Source organism: Bos javanicus, chromosome 5 (assembly GCF_032452875.1).
Source record: "Bos javanicus breed banteng chromosome 5, ARS-OSU_banteng_1.0, whole genome shotgun sequence".
In the NCBI taxonomy this organism is placed as follows: domain Eukaryota; kingdom Metazoa; phylum Chordata; class Mammalia; order Artiodactyla; family Bovidae; genus Bos; species Bos javanicus.
The window spans coordinates 65,366,195-65,380,517 of NC_083872.1; the positions used below are offsets into that span (position 1 = coordinate 65,366,195).

Genomic DNA, 14,323 nt, shown 5'->3' on the forward strand with positions numbered 1-14,323 from the left:
AGAGGCTGATTGTGCCATTTGCTGAATCTGGGGACAGTGAGAAGAGCAGTGTTTTCCAGGAAAGTGGATCTGGTTTAGACACATTGGGTGTGATGCACCCATGAGATTATCAGGGGTAGATAGTATGTTGGCCATTGTTGCTGATCTGGAACTCAGAGGAAGGGTCTGAACCAAAGATAGGGATCTGGGAGATAGGCGACACCTAAGGCCATTGGGAAGGGATGCAGTCTTCCAGAGAGAACAGGTAGAATGAGACTAGAGTCTGGATGGAGTCCTTAGGGAGCCTCATGTAAAGATATGCCAAGGAGGAGTGGGGAGCAATTTCATACATCTGTTTCCTATCTGTTAGTGTTAGTTGCTCATTTGTGTCTGACTCTTTGTGACCTCATGGACTGTAGCCTGCAGGCTCCTCTGTCCATGGAATTTCCCAGGCACGACTACTGGAGTGGGTAGCCATTCCTTTCTCCAGAGGCCCTTCCCACCCTGTGAAGTTGAACCCGTGTCTCCTTCATTGCAGGTGATTTCTTTACCATCTGAGGCACCAGAGAAGTCCTATTTCCTGGCTGATGCTAATGTTATCTTCAAGGAATGAGCATTGTGACCATTTAGGAACATACAGTATCTCAGAGGCTTTTCTCTACCAGGGCATAATGAGAGAGAGGGAGGGAGGGAGGGAGAGAAGAAAAGAGAGAATGTGTGTGTGTGTGTGTGTGTGCAGGTACATGAGTTGTGGAGAGAGAATTGCGTCAGAATCAGCTGAAGAGCTTTTTTGAAACTACACTCAGAAATTCTGAGGAGCCCTTAGGGAACCAAGAATGAAAAAGTAAAATGAAACAAAAAGGCCTTTTTAGAAACATATGCCCTCATTTTTCGGAGAAAACTTGAAGCTCAGAAAAGTAGAAGTCATTTGCCCAGTGACACACAGCTGAGTTGATGGCAGCCCCACTGAAAGGGGTTGAAATTGCTTAGCAATTGCTCTGAACCTTTCAGCCCTCCAGAAGTGTACATTTCTCCGTCTGTTTCAGAGGCTAGGTTCCAGATATACCAAAAAAAATTCTACCATCAGCTGTAAACTAGTAGCATGTTCTCCATGCGTTCAGTAGCTATGGGAAGAAGAAGGAAATTCTTTAGAGCTACTTGCAATATGATCATGTAGCTTCAGGGCAATCATACTTGATACTCTCCTCATTTTACAAATCAGGAAACTGAGGCTTATGAACTAGGAGCATGCCAGGAACACACGGGGAACGTGAGTGGCAGAACCAGGCTTCAACTTTTTTTTTTTTTTTTTAACCACTGACCTGACATTCATTCACAAATGTCATTCAGTTCAGTTCAGTCACTCAGTCATGTCCAACTCTTTGCCAACCCCACGAATCGCAGCATGCCAGGCCTCCCTGTCCATCACCAACTCCTGGAGTTCACACAAACTCATGTCCATTAAGTCAGTGATGCTATCCAGCCATCTCATCCTCTGTCGTCCGCTTCTTCTCCTGCCTTCAATCCTTCCCAGAGTCAGGGTCTTTTCCAATGAGTCAGCTCTTTGTATCAGGTGGCCAAAGTATTGGAGTTTCAGCTTCAACATCAGTCCCTCCAATGAACACCCAGGATTGATCTCCTTTAGGATGCATCTCCTTGCAGTCCAAAGGATTCTCAAGAGTCTTCTCCAACAACACAGTTCAAAAGTATCAATTCTTCGGCGCTCAGCTTTCTTTATGGTCCAACTCTCATGTCCATACATGACCACAGGAAAAACCATAGCCTTGACTAGATGGACCTTTGTTGGCAAAGTAATGTCTCTGCTTTTGAATATGCTATCTAGGTTGGTCATAACTTTCCTTCCAAGGAGTAAGCATCTTTTAATTTCATGGCTGCAGTCACCATCTGCAGTGATTTTGGAGCCCAGAAAAATAAAGTCAGCTACTGTTTCCACTGTCTCCCCATGTATTTGACATGAAGTGATGGGACCGGATGCCATGATCTTAGTTTTCTGAATGTTGAGCTTTAAGCCAACTTTTTCACTCTCCTCTTTCACTTTCATCAAGAGGCTTTTGAGTTCCTCTTCACTTTCTGCCATAAGGGTGGTGTCATCTGCATATCTGAGGTGATTGATATTTCTCCTGGCAATCTTGATTCCAGCTTGTGCTTCCTCCAGCCCAGCATTTCTCATGATGTACTCTGCATAGAAGTTAAATAAGCAGGGTGACAATATACAGCCTTGATGTACTCCTTTTCCTATTTGGAACCAGTCTGTTGTTCCATGTCCAGTTCTAACTACTGCTTCCTGACCTGCATATAGGTTTCTCAAGAGGCAGGTCAGGTGGTCCGGTATTCCTATCTCTTTCAGAATTTTCCACAGTTTATTGTGATCCACACAGTCAAAGGCTTTGACATAGTCAATAAAATGTCATTAGCATATTTAAAGGAAACTGCTGTACCTTGGAATTCAATGTATAACTAAGCATTTTTCAAAAAATAAAATGATGGAACTGAATCCACAAGAACATACATTCACGAGCCCCGCTGTCCTCTCGTGAAGCAGCAGGTCTGAGCCCAGCTGCCTTGGTGAGAATCCAGGCTCCCTCCTTCCTCGCTGTGTAATCTTAGCCCAGATCTCTGTGCTTTAGGTCCTCATCTGCAGTGGAACAGGCTAATGAAGCTGCCTGCCTCATGGGGTTGGTGTGAAGATGACGTTATTTAATGTGTGGGAAAGCCCTAAAACACTATGTAGCGTGTGTTACACTCTGTAACTGCTCCCACCTCTACTCTGCTATTTAGTTTTTCTCTGAGAGTCGTATCTGAGTTCCTAATTGGAAATTCATCTCTCCTTTTTGCCCCAGAATTTTGTGGGTTTGCTCTGTTCTCCTGACAGTATGGTTATGAGAGAGTGAAATCCTTGTAGTTGCCTGAGGGGGTAGTGGAGAGAGGCAAGCGGCTACCCCAATGTGACCCTTTGTGCTGAATAGATTGCATCATGGAGTGTCTTTATGCCTCGGGCCCTCATCCTTTGATTTCTGCCTGGAAAACACTTTCCCTGGGTAATGGAATGGCCTCCTTTCCACATCTTCAGGTTTCTGTTCAAATGTCACCTTATCAAAAGGCCTGTCCACAGCACTCTGTCTAAAATAGCATTTCCTTTTCACCATCACTTTCTATTTCCCTCCCTTCTTTATTCTTCTTCGGAGCACACCCTCGGCAGTATCATGTATCTTATTTATTGAGGGTTGTGTCCCCAGTAGAACTTGAGCTCTGTGAGGATGGGGATTTAGTTTGTTTCACCCACAGGTATATGCCCAGCACCCAGGACAGTCCCTACTCATAGCAGGCCCTCAGTGAAGCTTTGTGGATGACATGACTGGATGAGTAGTGAATTGTTCAGTCATGTCCAACTTTTTGCAACCCCATGGACTGCAGGATGCCAGGCTTCCCTGTCCTTCACTATCTCCTGGAGTTCACTCAAAACTCATGTCCGTTGAGTCAGTGATGCCATCCAACCATCTCATCCTCTGTCACTCCCTTTTCTTCCTGCCCTTAGTTTTTCCCAGCATCAGGGTTTTTTCCCTGTGAGTCAGCTCTTTGCATCAGGTGGCCAGAGTATTAGAGCTTCAGCTTTAGCGTCAGTCCTTCCAATGAATTTTCAAGGTTGATTTCCTTTAGGATTGACTGGTTTGATCTCCTTGCAGTCCAAGGGACTTTCAAGAGTCTTCTGCAGCACCATGTCTTGAAAGCATCAATTCTTCGGTGCTCAGCCTTCTTAATGGTCCAGCTCTCACATCTGTACATGACTACTATAGCTTTGACTGTACAGACTTTTGTCGGCAAAGTGATGTCTCAGCTTTTTAACACACTAGGTTTGTCATAGCTTTCCTTCCAAGGAGCAAGCGTCTTTTAATTTCCTGGCTGGAGTCACCATCCACAGTGATTTTGGATCCCAAGAAAATGCTAAGTTACAGTTCATGTTGTGAGATGCATGGTCAGCTGCAGAGACTACTGTGATTTCCAGGTACCCTTCTGCTGAATGAGTTTGGAACAGACTGTGTGATTCTAGTCCATGTTTTGCAGATGAGGAAACTGAGGGCAGAGAAGAGGCCAGGCTCCAATTCTAAGAGGCAGTCAGAGCCAGGACTGGGCAGTTTTTGCCATGTTTCACAGGTTGTTTTAATCTGTATGGTAGAATAGCCCCAAAAGTTTGCAGCCCTGGGGATCAGGTTGTTTCTGTGTGGCCAGTGAGAAGTTCATAGTCAGAGAAGTGAGGTGACTCACCCAAGTTCGCAAGACAGGACCTGGCCCAGGCATTCTTTCCACCACAGAGCAGCATGTGGTTGGCTGTTGGCCAGTGATCACCTGACAAGTGACATCAAGGAGACTTCTGGAAAGTACCTAAGCCTAGGTCTCCTTTAGTCTTCTCTGCTCTAATGAAGTTTCAGCTCTTTTAAGACAGTTGTCTTCAAGGTTATGGGGATCATCTTTTGAGCTGAGGTGACCTTTTTAATTTCGACAGCCTCTTGCAGGGCCCCTAGTTGACTTTAGGGTACCCTGGGACTGACCTAGACCCATGGGGGCTATTTCCAAACAGACCCCTGTTTCCTTCCCTACTCACCTGTTCCCTGTCCCTGTTTGGCACAAATATAACCCCAGGATGCACTTGTATCTTAGTTGAATCAAATGAGCTTACAAGTGAGAGCGAGGCGGCTTTCTGTGAACCAGGCCCTCACTCTGCGATGTCCATGGGAAGGAACCTGTTCCGTTTTCACATGAAGCTGCCCCTCCTCGTAACCTCCAGGCAAACACCTCTTTGTTCCTAATGTTCCATAGCTATATTTTCATGGCCAAAATCGGGAAACCAGGTAGGAAGAAAAAAATCTTGTTTCTCAATTAAAGCTTTAACTTTAAACCATATTTTCAAATGCTCTAATGAATCTGCCCGCAATGCGAAAGATCTGGGTTCAGTCCCTGGGTTGGGAAGATTACCTGGAGAAGGAAATGGGTATCCACTTTAGTATTCTTGCCTAGAGAATTCTATGGACAGAGGAGCCTGATGGGCTACACTCCCTGGGGTTGCAAAGAGTGGGACACACTTTCACTTTAATAATTCACAAGCCTTCCTTCTTACCATTTAAAGAGTATTTTATGTGCATAAGGAACTAGCTAAGTACTTTGCATCCCTTAAACCCTATAGTCCTCAGAAGAACTTTGAAATAAGTGCTGCTATTGTTCCCGTTTCACAGATGAGAGAATTGAGGCTTACAGAGATTATAAACACCTTGTTCAAGGTCACTAGCTGCTAATACCAGGTCTGGTACTTGACCCCTAACTCCAAAGCTGGGACTTTTAACAATTACACTATATGCTTGCTCCATTCTATTTTTATTCAGTGTCCAAAGAAAGGTTGCATATCATCATATAGCTCTTGTGTAATTCTACCAAATTTCACGTATAGTTTCTATCTCTGTGGCTTAGGTATTAGCATCTCAGGGACAGGAATGATCTCATTTTTGTTATAGCCCAAAGCCAGTTGCCTTATGACAACATAAATGACCCTTCCCCAGCACAGGGCAAGTGGTTAATAAACATGCAATAAATATTTAATGAAAAAATGATTAACCAAATCCTTTAAAATTGCTTTCCTTTCTCCTGCTACCTTTTAAAAAGGGCCACCATCCTGTTTCATTAGAACCCAATCAGCAAAAATGGACCTGAAATGAAAATAGATTGATAAAAATTTCCCAGAATAAGGTTTCTATGGCAGACGTGAGGTCTAGTCCATTTCTTCTGCATGCACACATATCCTCCACGTATGACTCTGTACATGATCATGATCTCATTCAGACAAGCATCATAGGGTCAAACAAAACTCACAATTGCAGTGAGATTTATCTCTGAAATCAGAGATATATGTATGTTATGATGGAGGGAGGTCCCTGCTGCATGTCCATCTGGGGAAACCTGGGACATTGCCAGGAGTGTTCAGCACCTGGGAATCCTTAGAGAAAGTGTAGGAAAACCACAGCCTCAGAATCCTGAGTACAGAGCCACTTCTAATCTCTTAATGAGATGTTCTCAGATAGCTGACAGCTCTCTGACCAGCATGGACCAGGGGAGTTGTGGGCTTCGTTCACTGGTTGGTATATGCTGTATGGGACAGAGGTGTGCTGGAAGAGGGACATGGCATAGTACCTGTGTGCCTGTCTCGAATACAGCTGTGACTCAGGAGAACCAGCTGGAACATGGATGTTCCCTGTTTTCCTTCAAGGAACAAGCTGGACACCATGAGAGCAGAGATCCCCCTCAGCTCTGCATTAGAATCAGGACCCGGCCATGGGCAGGGTAAGCAGGTGAAGGGTGGCTGCAGCAGCAAGGCTGGGACCAGGGGCACTGTTGGACAAGGTCACCTCTATGCAACAGCCCAGTATCCACAGGAAGGGTGACCTAAACTGCGCCTGGCTTATCCAGTGCTGCTGATCACTTCATCCTTCTAGAAACCCATTTCTCCTGGCTTCTGCTTTGTCCCTCTCTTTGTTTCCCACCTCCTCCTCTGATGGCTCCTTCTCAGTCCTCTTTGATGGTTGCTTTCTCCTCTTCCAAACCTCTTAAGTGTTAGTGTGCCCTGAGACTTGCTCCTTCCCATTTTCCTCCACTCTTTCCTTCGGTGATCTCATCAAGTTCTGTGCTTTTAAATATCAGCTACACGCCTGCGATTCTCAGTAAGTCCCACCCTCTGAGAGCCAGACTCCTGTATCCATTTTCCTACTTATCTTCTGTGTAACTGTCACCCAGGTACTTCAAGCATGCATATCCCAAAGTCAGCAACCTTCTTCTCCCTGATGTCCTCTGTATCAGTGCGTGGTAGTAACCATCCTAGTTTCCTGGGCAAAGCAACCTGCACAGGAATCTAAGACACTGGATTTTTTCTCACTCTCACTGGACCAATCCCAAATTTACCTCCAGGTAAATCTCAAATCTGTCCATTTCTCCCCTGTAGTCATGTCCACATTCTGGTTCCAGCCACTGTCCTGTCTCACCTGGACTCCTGGAGTAACTGTCTTAGTGAACTTTTCAGTCCTATGCTCCCTCTAGGAATTGCCCATGGGTTACTGAAATTGTGCTTTATTTTTAAAAAATATTTATTTATTTGGCTGCCTTGGGTCTTAGTTGTGGCACGCAGGATCTTCAGTCTTTGTTGAAACATGTGGGTTCTGTAGTTGTGACATGCGGGATCTGTAGTTGCAGCCGGCAAACTCTTTAGTTGTGGCATCTAGTTCCCTAACCAGGGATCAAACCTGGGTTCCCTGCATTAGAGTCCAGAATCTTAGCCATTGGACCACCAAGGAAGTCCCCAGGGTATATGTTCTGAAACAAGTGATGCCATCACCTCTCTGCCTTTAACCCATTGGTAACTTTGCATTGACCTTAGAAAATCAAATCCAGACTCCTAGCAGCATTGAACCTGGCCTGGCAGGGTCTGTTCCCAGGTCTCCTCTTCATCCCTGTGATCAGGTATTCTCCCTGCCTCACACTTTACAGTGTCCAGTCACTGGAGGCTTTGGTTCCTGGTGTGGTCTCTGATCTCTGAGTCTTCATACTTGCTGTTCTCTCTGCTTGGAATGCTTTTCACTTGGCTTCTCCCATGGCTGGCGTCCCTCTCACCTTTGGAATCTGAGATTGTATGTTATGCTTGCAGGGATCAAACGGCTGATCTAAAGCAACTAAAGCAAGTACCCCACTTCTTCTGGACCGCAGCACTATATTCTTATCTTTTTTACAACTTTTCTTAATTTTAACTCATATATTTATTTGTTGTTTAATGTCTGTCTCCAGACTGTAAATTTGGGTGACTGTAATATATTTAACCATCTGGCAGAGAACCTGATATGCCAGTTCAGTTCAGTTGCTCAGTCATGTCCGAATCTTTGCAACCCCATGCACTGCAGCACGCCAAGCCTCCCTGTCCGTCACCAACTCCCGGAGTTTATTCAAACTCATGTCCATTGAGTCGGTGATGCCATCCAACCATCTCATCCTCTGTTGTCCCCTTCTCCTCCTGCCTTCAATCTTTTGCAGCATCAGGGTATTTTCAAATGAGTCAGCTCTTTGCATTAGGTGGCCAAAGTATTGGAGTTTCAGCTTTAGCATCAGTCCTTCCAATGAATTTTCAGGACTGATCTCCTTTAGGATGGACTGGTTGGATCTCTTTGCAGTCCAAGGGACTCTCAACAGTCTTTTCCAACACCACAGTTCAAAAGCATCAGTTCTTTGGTGCTCAGCTTTCTTTATAGTCCAACTCTCACATCCATACATGACTACTGGAAAAACCATAGCTTTGACTAGACAGAACTTTGTTGGTAAAGATCTCGCTTTTTAATATGCTGTCTAGGTTGGTCATAGCTTTTCTTCCAAGGAGCAAGCGTCTTTTAATTTCATGGCTGCAGTCACCATCCACAGTGATTTTGAGCCCCCCAAAATAAAGTCTGTCACTGGTTCCACTGTTTCCCCATCTATTTGCCATGAAGTGATGGGCCCGGGTGCCATGATCTCAGTTTTCTGAATGTTGAGTTTTAAGCCAACTTTTTCACTCTCCTCTTTCACTTTCATCAAGAGGCTCTTTAGTTCTTCTTCACTTTCTGCAGTGAGGGTGGCTCATCTGCATATCTGAAGTTATTGTTATTTCTCCTGACAGTCTTGATTCCTGATATGTAGTTGTCACTCAGTGAATGTCTGATGAATGAATGAATGGGTGTCCTTGGAGGAATATGTAGGGACTGTGGAGGGAAAGGAGATGGGCATTGGGAACTTGACTTTCAGAATTTCTTCTGGTTTAGACTTGTAGTCAAAGCCTGGAAAATCCTTTTCAGGTAGTAGTTTCTTATTTGTCACATTCACAGATTGTAACTAGGTAACCAGTAGTGCTGTGTTCTTCCCCCCACCACCAGTGTGCTATGGCCCTTCTTGGAGATAATGCTAACATGTTTTTGGATGTACTACGAGTACCTTACCTGTTTTATGCCATTTAATACAACTCAACATTCAGAAAACTAAGATCATGGCATCTGGTCCCAGCACTTCATGTCAAATAGACGGGGAGACATCTATTTGACATGTCGGAAACAGTGTCCGACTTTATTTTTGGGGGCTCCAAAATCACTGCAGATGGTGATTGCAGCCATGAAATTAAAAGACGCTTACTCCTTGGAAGGAAAGTTATGACCAACCTAGATAGCATATTCAAAAGCAGAGACATTACTTTGCCAACAAAGGTCCATCTAGTCAAGGCTATGGTTTTTCCAGTGATCATGTATGGATGTGAGAGTTGGACTGTGAAAAAAGCTGAGCATCGAAGAATTGATGCTTTTGAACTGTGGTGTTGGAGAAGACTCTTGAGAGTCCCTTGGACTGCAAGGAGGTCCAACCAGTCCATCCTAAAGGAGATCAGTCCTGGGTGTTCATTGGAAGGTCTGATGTTAAAGCTGAAACTCCAATACTTTTGGCACCTCGTGAGAAGAGTTGACTCATTGGAAAAGACTCTGATGCTGGGAGGGATTGGGGGCAGGAGGAGAAGGGGATGACAGAGGATGAGATGGCTGGATGGCATCACCGACTTGATGAACATGAGTTTGAGTGAACTCCGGGAGTTGGTGATGGACAGGTAGGCCTGGCGTGCTGTGATTCATGGGGTCACAAAGAGTTGGACACGACTGAGCAACTGAACTGAACTGAATTGAATACAACTCAACTGATAGCTGTTGCTATCATTTCCCATTTTACAGTTGAACAGACAGAGGCACAGAGAGATTGAGTAGCTTGGCCAGGATCACAGAGCTGGTAAGAGGTAGATATGTCAATATGAACCTCAGGGTCTGCATCCCCATCTAACCTCTATGTTGCAGCTACCCACGTGGCTCTGTCCCTGTATTCTCTTCTGAACTGACCTTATCCAATCCCATGGATTTAAACATTGTCTATCTCCTGGCCATATTTATTTTGTATCTCTGACTCAGACTGCTCTCCTAAGCTCCAGACACAGTTTGGTCTGGACTCATTTATCCACCCACAAGATGTCTTTTCATGGGCGTTAAGAACTTAGTATGTCCTAAAGTAAGTTTGTGATGCCTCCATGCCCCCACTCCCAAACCTTTTCTCCATCAGTGTCCTCTTTTCAGCCATTGTTTTGCGGGTCATGAGGTGAAGAGATGTGTACATTTATACATTTTTAAAAGGTGGATTGGTTGGGTTAGATAATGGCATGCTATTTATTTTTTTCCTTATGGTTACCTTATCTAACCTCCAAGACAAGGACCACAGTTTATATATCTTTGCATTCCCAGAATCTATACATAGATCATGTTCAATATGTTCTTGTTGAATGAACAAGAAAGAAGAAAAGTTTTCTGTGGCTCTTACCTTTTTCTATTCCAGGGGTTTTCCATGGTACTTTTTAATTTCTCCAGTCATTCTTCTAAGGAGATTTTTCAAGCTCCTCTAAATGGTCGTTTTTCTTCTCCCCAAGGTTCTAACCTAAGGGGTTTTTATTGTAGTATATGAATGAAACAACTCTGTTTCAAAAAATCATTTCCATTTCTCTTCATTTTGGTACTTGCACACTTGGATTTATGTGGAAAGGAATACTTAATAAGAAGGAAAACCTATTTAGACCCAGTAGTGTAATCATTCAGTACTCGAGAAAAAAGAGTGATGTATGAGCCATATAATTAGCAGTCATGTTTCACACTTATTTTTCTGAGCTGAAGTTCAGTTTCTCCTTAAAAACAGAAAATAAGCCCCATACACACATAAATGCAGGCATGCACAGATGCAGACCCCTCCACACACATAACACAGGAATAGACACCCGTCATCATTCAAGGAATTCAGTTAACATTTTTCTCAAGATTATCAAGATAATCTTAAATATAGCTTAATTTCCCCTCTTTGTTTGTGTAAACTGATAAAGAATTCAGAGATTATGTGTCTTCAATGCATGTAAAAGCCATGGATTTATTTAAACCTCAGAGTTTATCAGATAAAATGGACAGAGTCAAGGGATGTGGGTGGGGACTCAGATTTGAGTGAAATAAACTTTCAGTTTAGTTGTGGGTGAATTGCTTAGTCTCTTTCCTTTTTTAAGAAATTAAAGCCTCTCTTACAAGTTTGAGAATAAAATGAGGTAATGTGTAAAAGTGCTTGTAAAATTATACAGCACTAAATATAGTAAAGTGATGATATAAAATAAATATGACAGGCTTTATAATCATTGTTATAATTGAAATAATAAGAAAATGGAGGGTTTTTTTAAAATCATACTGAGTGACTCAAAGCAGTTGCTCATTTATGCAGAAAATGGTTGAAATCCCACATTAGAATTTTAGTTGACTCAGTACGTGTTCAGATAATGAACTTGGCTTTTTCATACACAGAAGTATGACACTTAGAATATGCCCTGAATGGGATATTGTATCCTCCCTAGTGTGTTCATATATTCATGGGAAATCTACAAAATGATTATTCTTGAGGTAGATTATATATTTTCTGTAAAACTAGCAATCGCAATAATTCTGTGAAGAGAGTATATTCTAAGATTTCATGCTCTAAATCAAGGTTTGGTTGATTCTGTGAATCAGTCCCATGGCCATTTGTCTTCTTTATTTTGCACAATTTTACTCTTCCTCTCATGAGAAGATGGAGAAGAAACAACAGGAAGTGAGAACCTTGTCAGAAAACTAGGCAAATTTAAAGAATTCCTAGTATCATCATGAAACCTCCCAAGTGAGGAAGCTGCAAAACCTTCCCAGACTCTAAAGCATATCTTTCTTTTTTCTTTTTAAAAATTTTATTTTAGCCTGCCTGCTACGTAGGGCTCCCAATTTTTACCTGGGCCAGAATGAACTGTTCACATTTCACCAGGGCTTCCCTGGTGGCTCAGTTGGTAAAGAATCTGCCTGCAATGCAGGAGACCCAGATTCAATCCCTGGTTTGGGGAGATCCCCTGGAGAAGGAAATGGCAACCCACTCCAGTATTCTTGCCTGGAGAATCCCATGGACAGAGGAGCCTGGCGGGCTGCAGTCCATGGGATCGCAGAGTCGGACACGACAGCAACTACACCACCACCAGGCAAATATCGGTTGAGAGCTCCCTCCATAGCAGGAACTGTTCTGGGGCCAAAGGATTCAACCATGAACAACAGAAGCTTTCCTTGTTCTCAGGGGGCTTAAAGGTAGGTGTCTGCTTGTCCTACGTTGAAAGGTAAAACCTTATTTCAGCCTGAACTGCCAGAAAATTTGATTTTTTTTTTTTTCTAACCAATATCAGGGGTTCCCCTTCACCATTGTGTACTTGGATCCTGGCCCTTCTTCCCATGGGAAAGTCAGCATCACCAAAGTTTCTGAGAATGTTGTTGTTGATAACAGTTGGCTTTTCCATAATATCTTGAGGCGTTCTTAGGCCTTAAATACAATATTTATGAGCCCAGCAAGAAGACCCTGAATGAAAATACGAAAAATGAATTACAGTTGCCTTTCATCTGCAATGTAAAAACAATTCCCTACAGTGCAAATGTACCCCTGCTAAAGCATAAAGTTGAGGGTTTTTTTGTCAGGTGTGTAGAAATATTGACTTGTGTATAGATACTGTTATAAGGAGAGTTCAGCCACGAAGGCCCAATACATCTTAAACTATGAAATTTTAAACTGATTTTCTTAAACTATGAACACTTAAATGGTATGCAGTTCAGGATAACCCTGTGTGAAAAGATAAGGATAAGTAATTGGCCATTTGGCTCATTAAGCTCTGGCTTAACTGTTTCTCATCTTTCTTCCACATCCTTCCACAACTCAGCCCTCACCCTGGGAAATGACTTCCAAAGGAAATCTAATAAGGGATGTCCCTGCCACCAGAGGCACAGACCAAAACCTGTTGGGTAGTTAATGGAGTGTGAAGTCCTAGTTTTACGGCCCTAAGTTCTGTGTTGATAAAAAGCCCTGAAGAAGGGAAAGGTTTGGGGCCGAAGAGCACGGTCCTTTGAAAAAGCCTTGCTCATGCTGGCCAGATTTAAGACACATCTGTTAGTTCCCTTTATCCCCACCACCAACTATTGCTTTTGCCATATTGATTGAGAGCATCTCTCTCTCCATTTCACTGTGACTCTCCCTTATTCTTTCTCTTCCATGCAGCAGCCACAGTGGTCTTTGAACACCTAAATCAAAATGACTTCCCCATGTACCTAGCATAAAGTGTAACTGTGTTGTTGTGGCCTGTGAAGCACCGCATACTAGCTCAGGCTCACCTTTCCAGCCTCTTCTCATGCCAGTCTCTGTGATTAATCCACCCCAGCACCTCCACCCTCCTCCTTGCCCCTCCCCTATAGGACATACTAAGCTGTTTCCCAGCCTAGGGGCTTTGCACCCAGAACATTCAGCTTTTTACCCAGCTGGCTCCTTCTTTATATCTCAACTCACATGTCCACTCCTCAGAGAGGACTTTTTTTTGACACTTTGTCCAAGGAAATGGGTATCCCATTCCAACTTTTTCTCCCAAGACTCTCTTGTCTTCAGAACAGTCAACTCTCTGAATCTCTTTCTCTTGTTAACTTGTTTTTGCCTGTCTTCTTTTGTATGTGTGTATTTGCAGAATGTAAATGCCATCTGTATCTCTCTTCTTCCCTGCTGGTTCTCCAGAGCCTGGCTCACAGTAATGTATTGATTGAATGGATATGTGCACACATAAGGACCCAGCTGATTGTTGAAAAATGCCCTCTGATCTTAAACTCTGTACAAGTTCATGTGTTCTAAGTTCCAGTTCAATTGAAACCATAGGAGACTTGGATATACTTTTCAATTTAGTTTCTTTTTTCTGTTTCAGTCCTCTCTAATAAATAGTGACATTATCTTTGTGAAGTTGCATGCCCCATGGGAAGTGCTTGGAAGATATGCAGAACAAATGAATGTAAGAATGCCTTTCAGGTAGGTGTAAAAGTATTTCTCCCCCACTCTCTCTGCTGCTAGTGCACTCCTCTATCGAAACAAATAAAATCAAAATGCAGACTGGAACACTGTTAGAGGAAAAAACCCTTTAAATGTGTAGGAAATGCAATAAGTAACTTCATGGCTAATAATGACTTCATGACTTTTTGTGAAAATGCCTGGCTAATGCAGTCCTTAGAAGGATAGACTGTTGAGAAAGAAATATTTTCCAAGTGGCATTTTCATTTCCAAAGTGCCAATTTTAAAAACCCTGCTTCTTTGAATGGCCAGATGTTAGGACCAGTGGTACAAGTCCTTACTGACTGGTCCCTTCCAGAAAAAAATGACAGTTTACTTCCATTGCTGCAAG

The 14,323-nt window shown here is 43.2% G+C and overlaps 1 protein-coding gene across 21 annotated transcripts in view; it reads left to right on the plus strand.

Moving 5' to 3' along the window:
- The window catches only part of ANO4 (anoctamin 4), a 431,104-nt gene that overhangs the window by 275,222 nt on the left and 141,559 nt on the right, over nt 1–14,323 (plus strand). For 20 of the 21 annotated variants that reach the window (XR_009736492.1, XM_061417051.1, XM_061417056.1 and 17 more), the window contains one exon: nt 13,853–13,953. Coding sequence is in view for 19 of the 21 variants with exons in the window: in XM_061417051.1 (XP_061273035.1) it covers nt 13,853–13,953 (101 nt within the window). In the remaining 2 variants the exon portion in view is untranslated. Of the gene's footprint in view, nt 1–9,453; nt 12,210–13,852; nt 13,954–14,323 lie in introns of those variants that run through there. The other variant, XM_061417057.1, reaches the window with a different exon arrangement.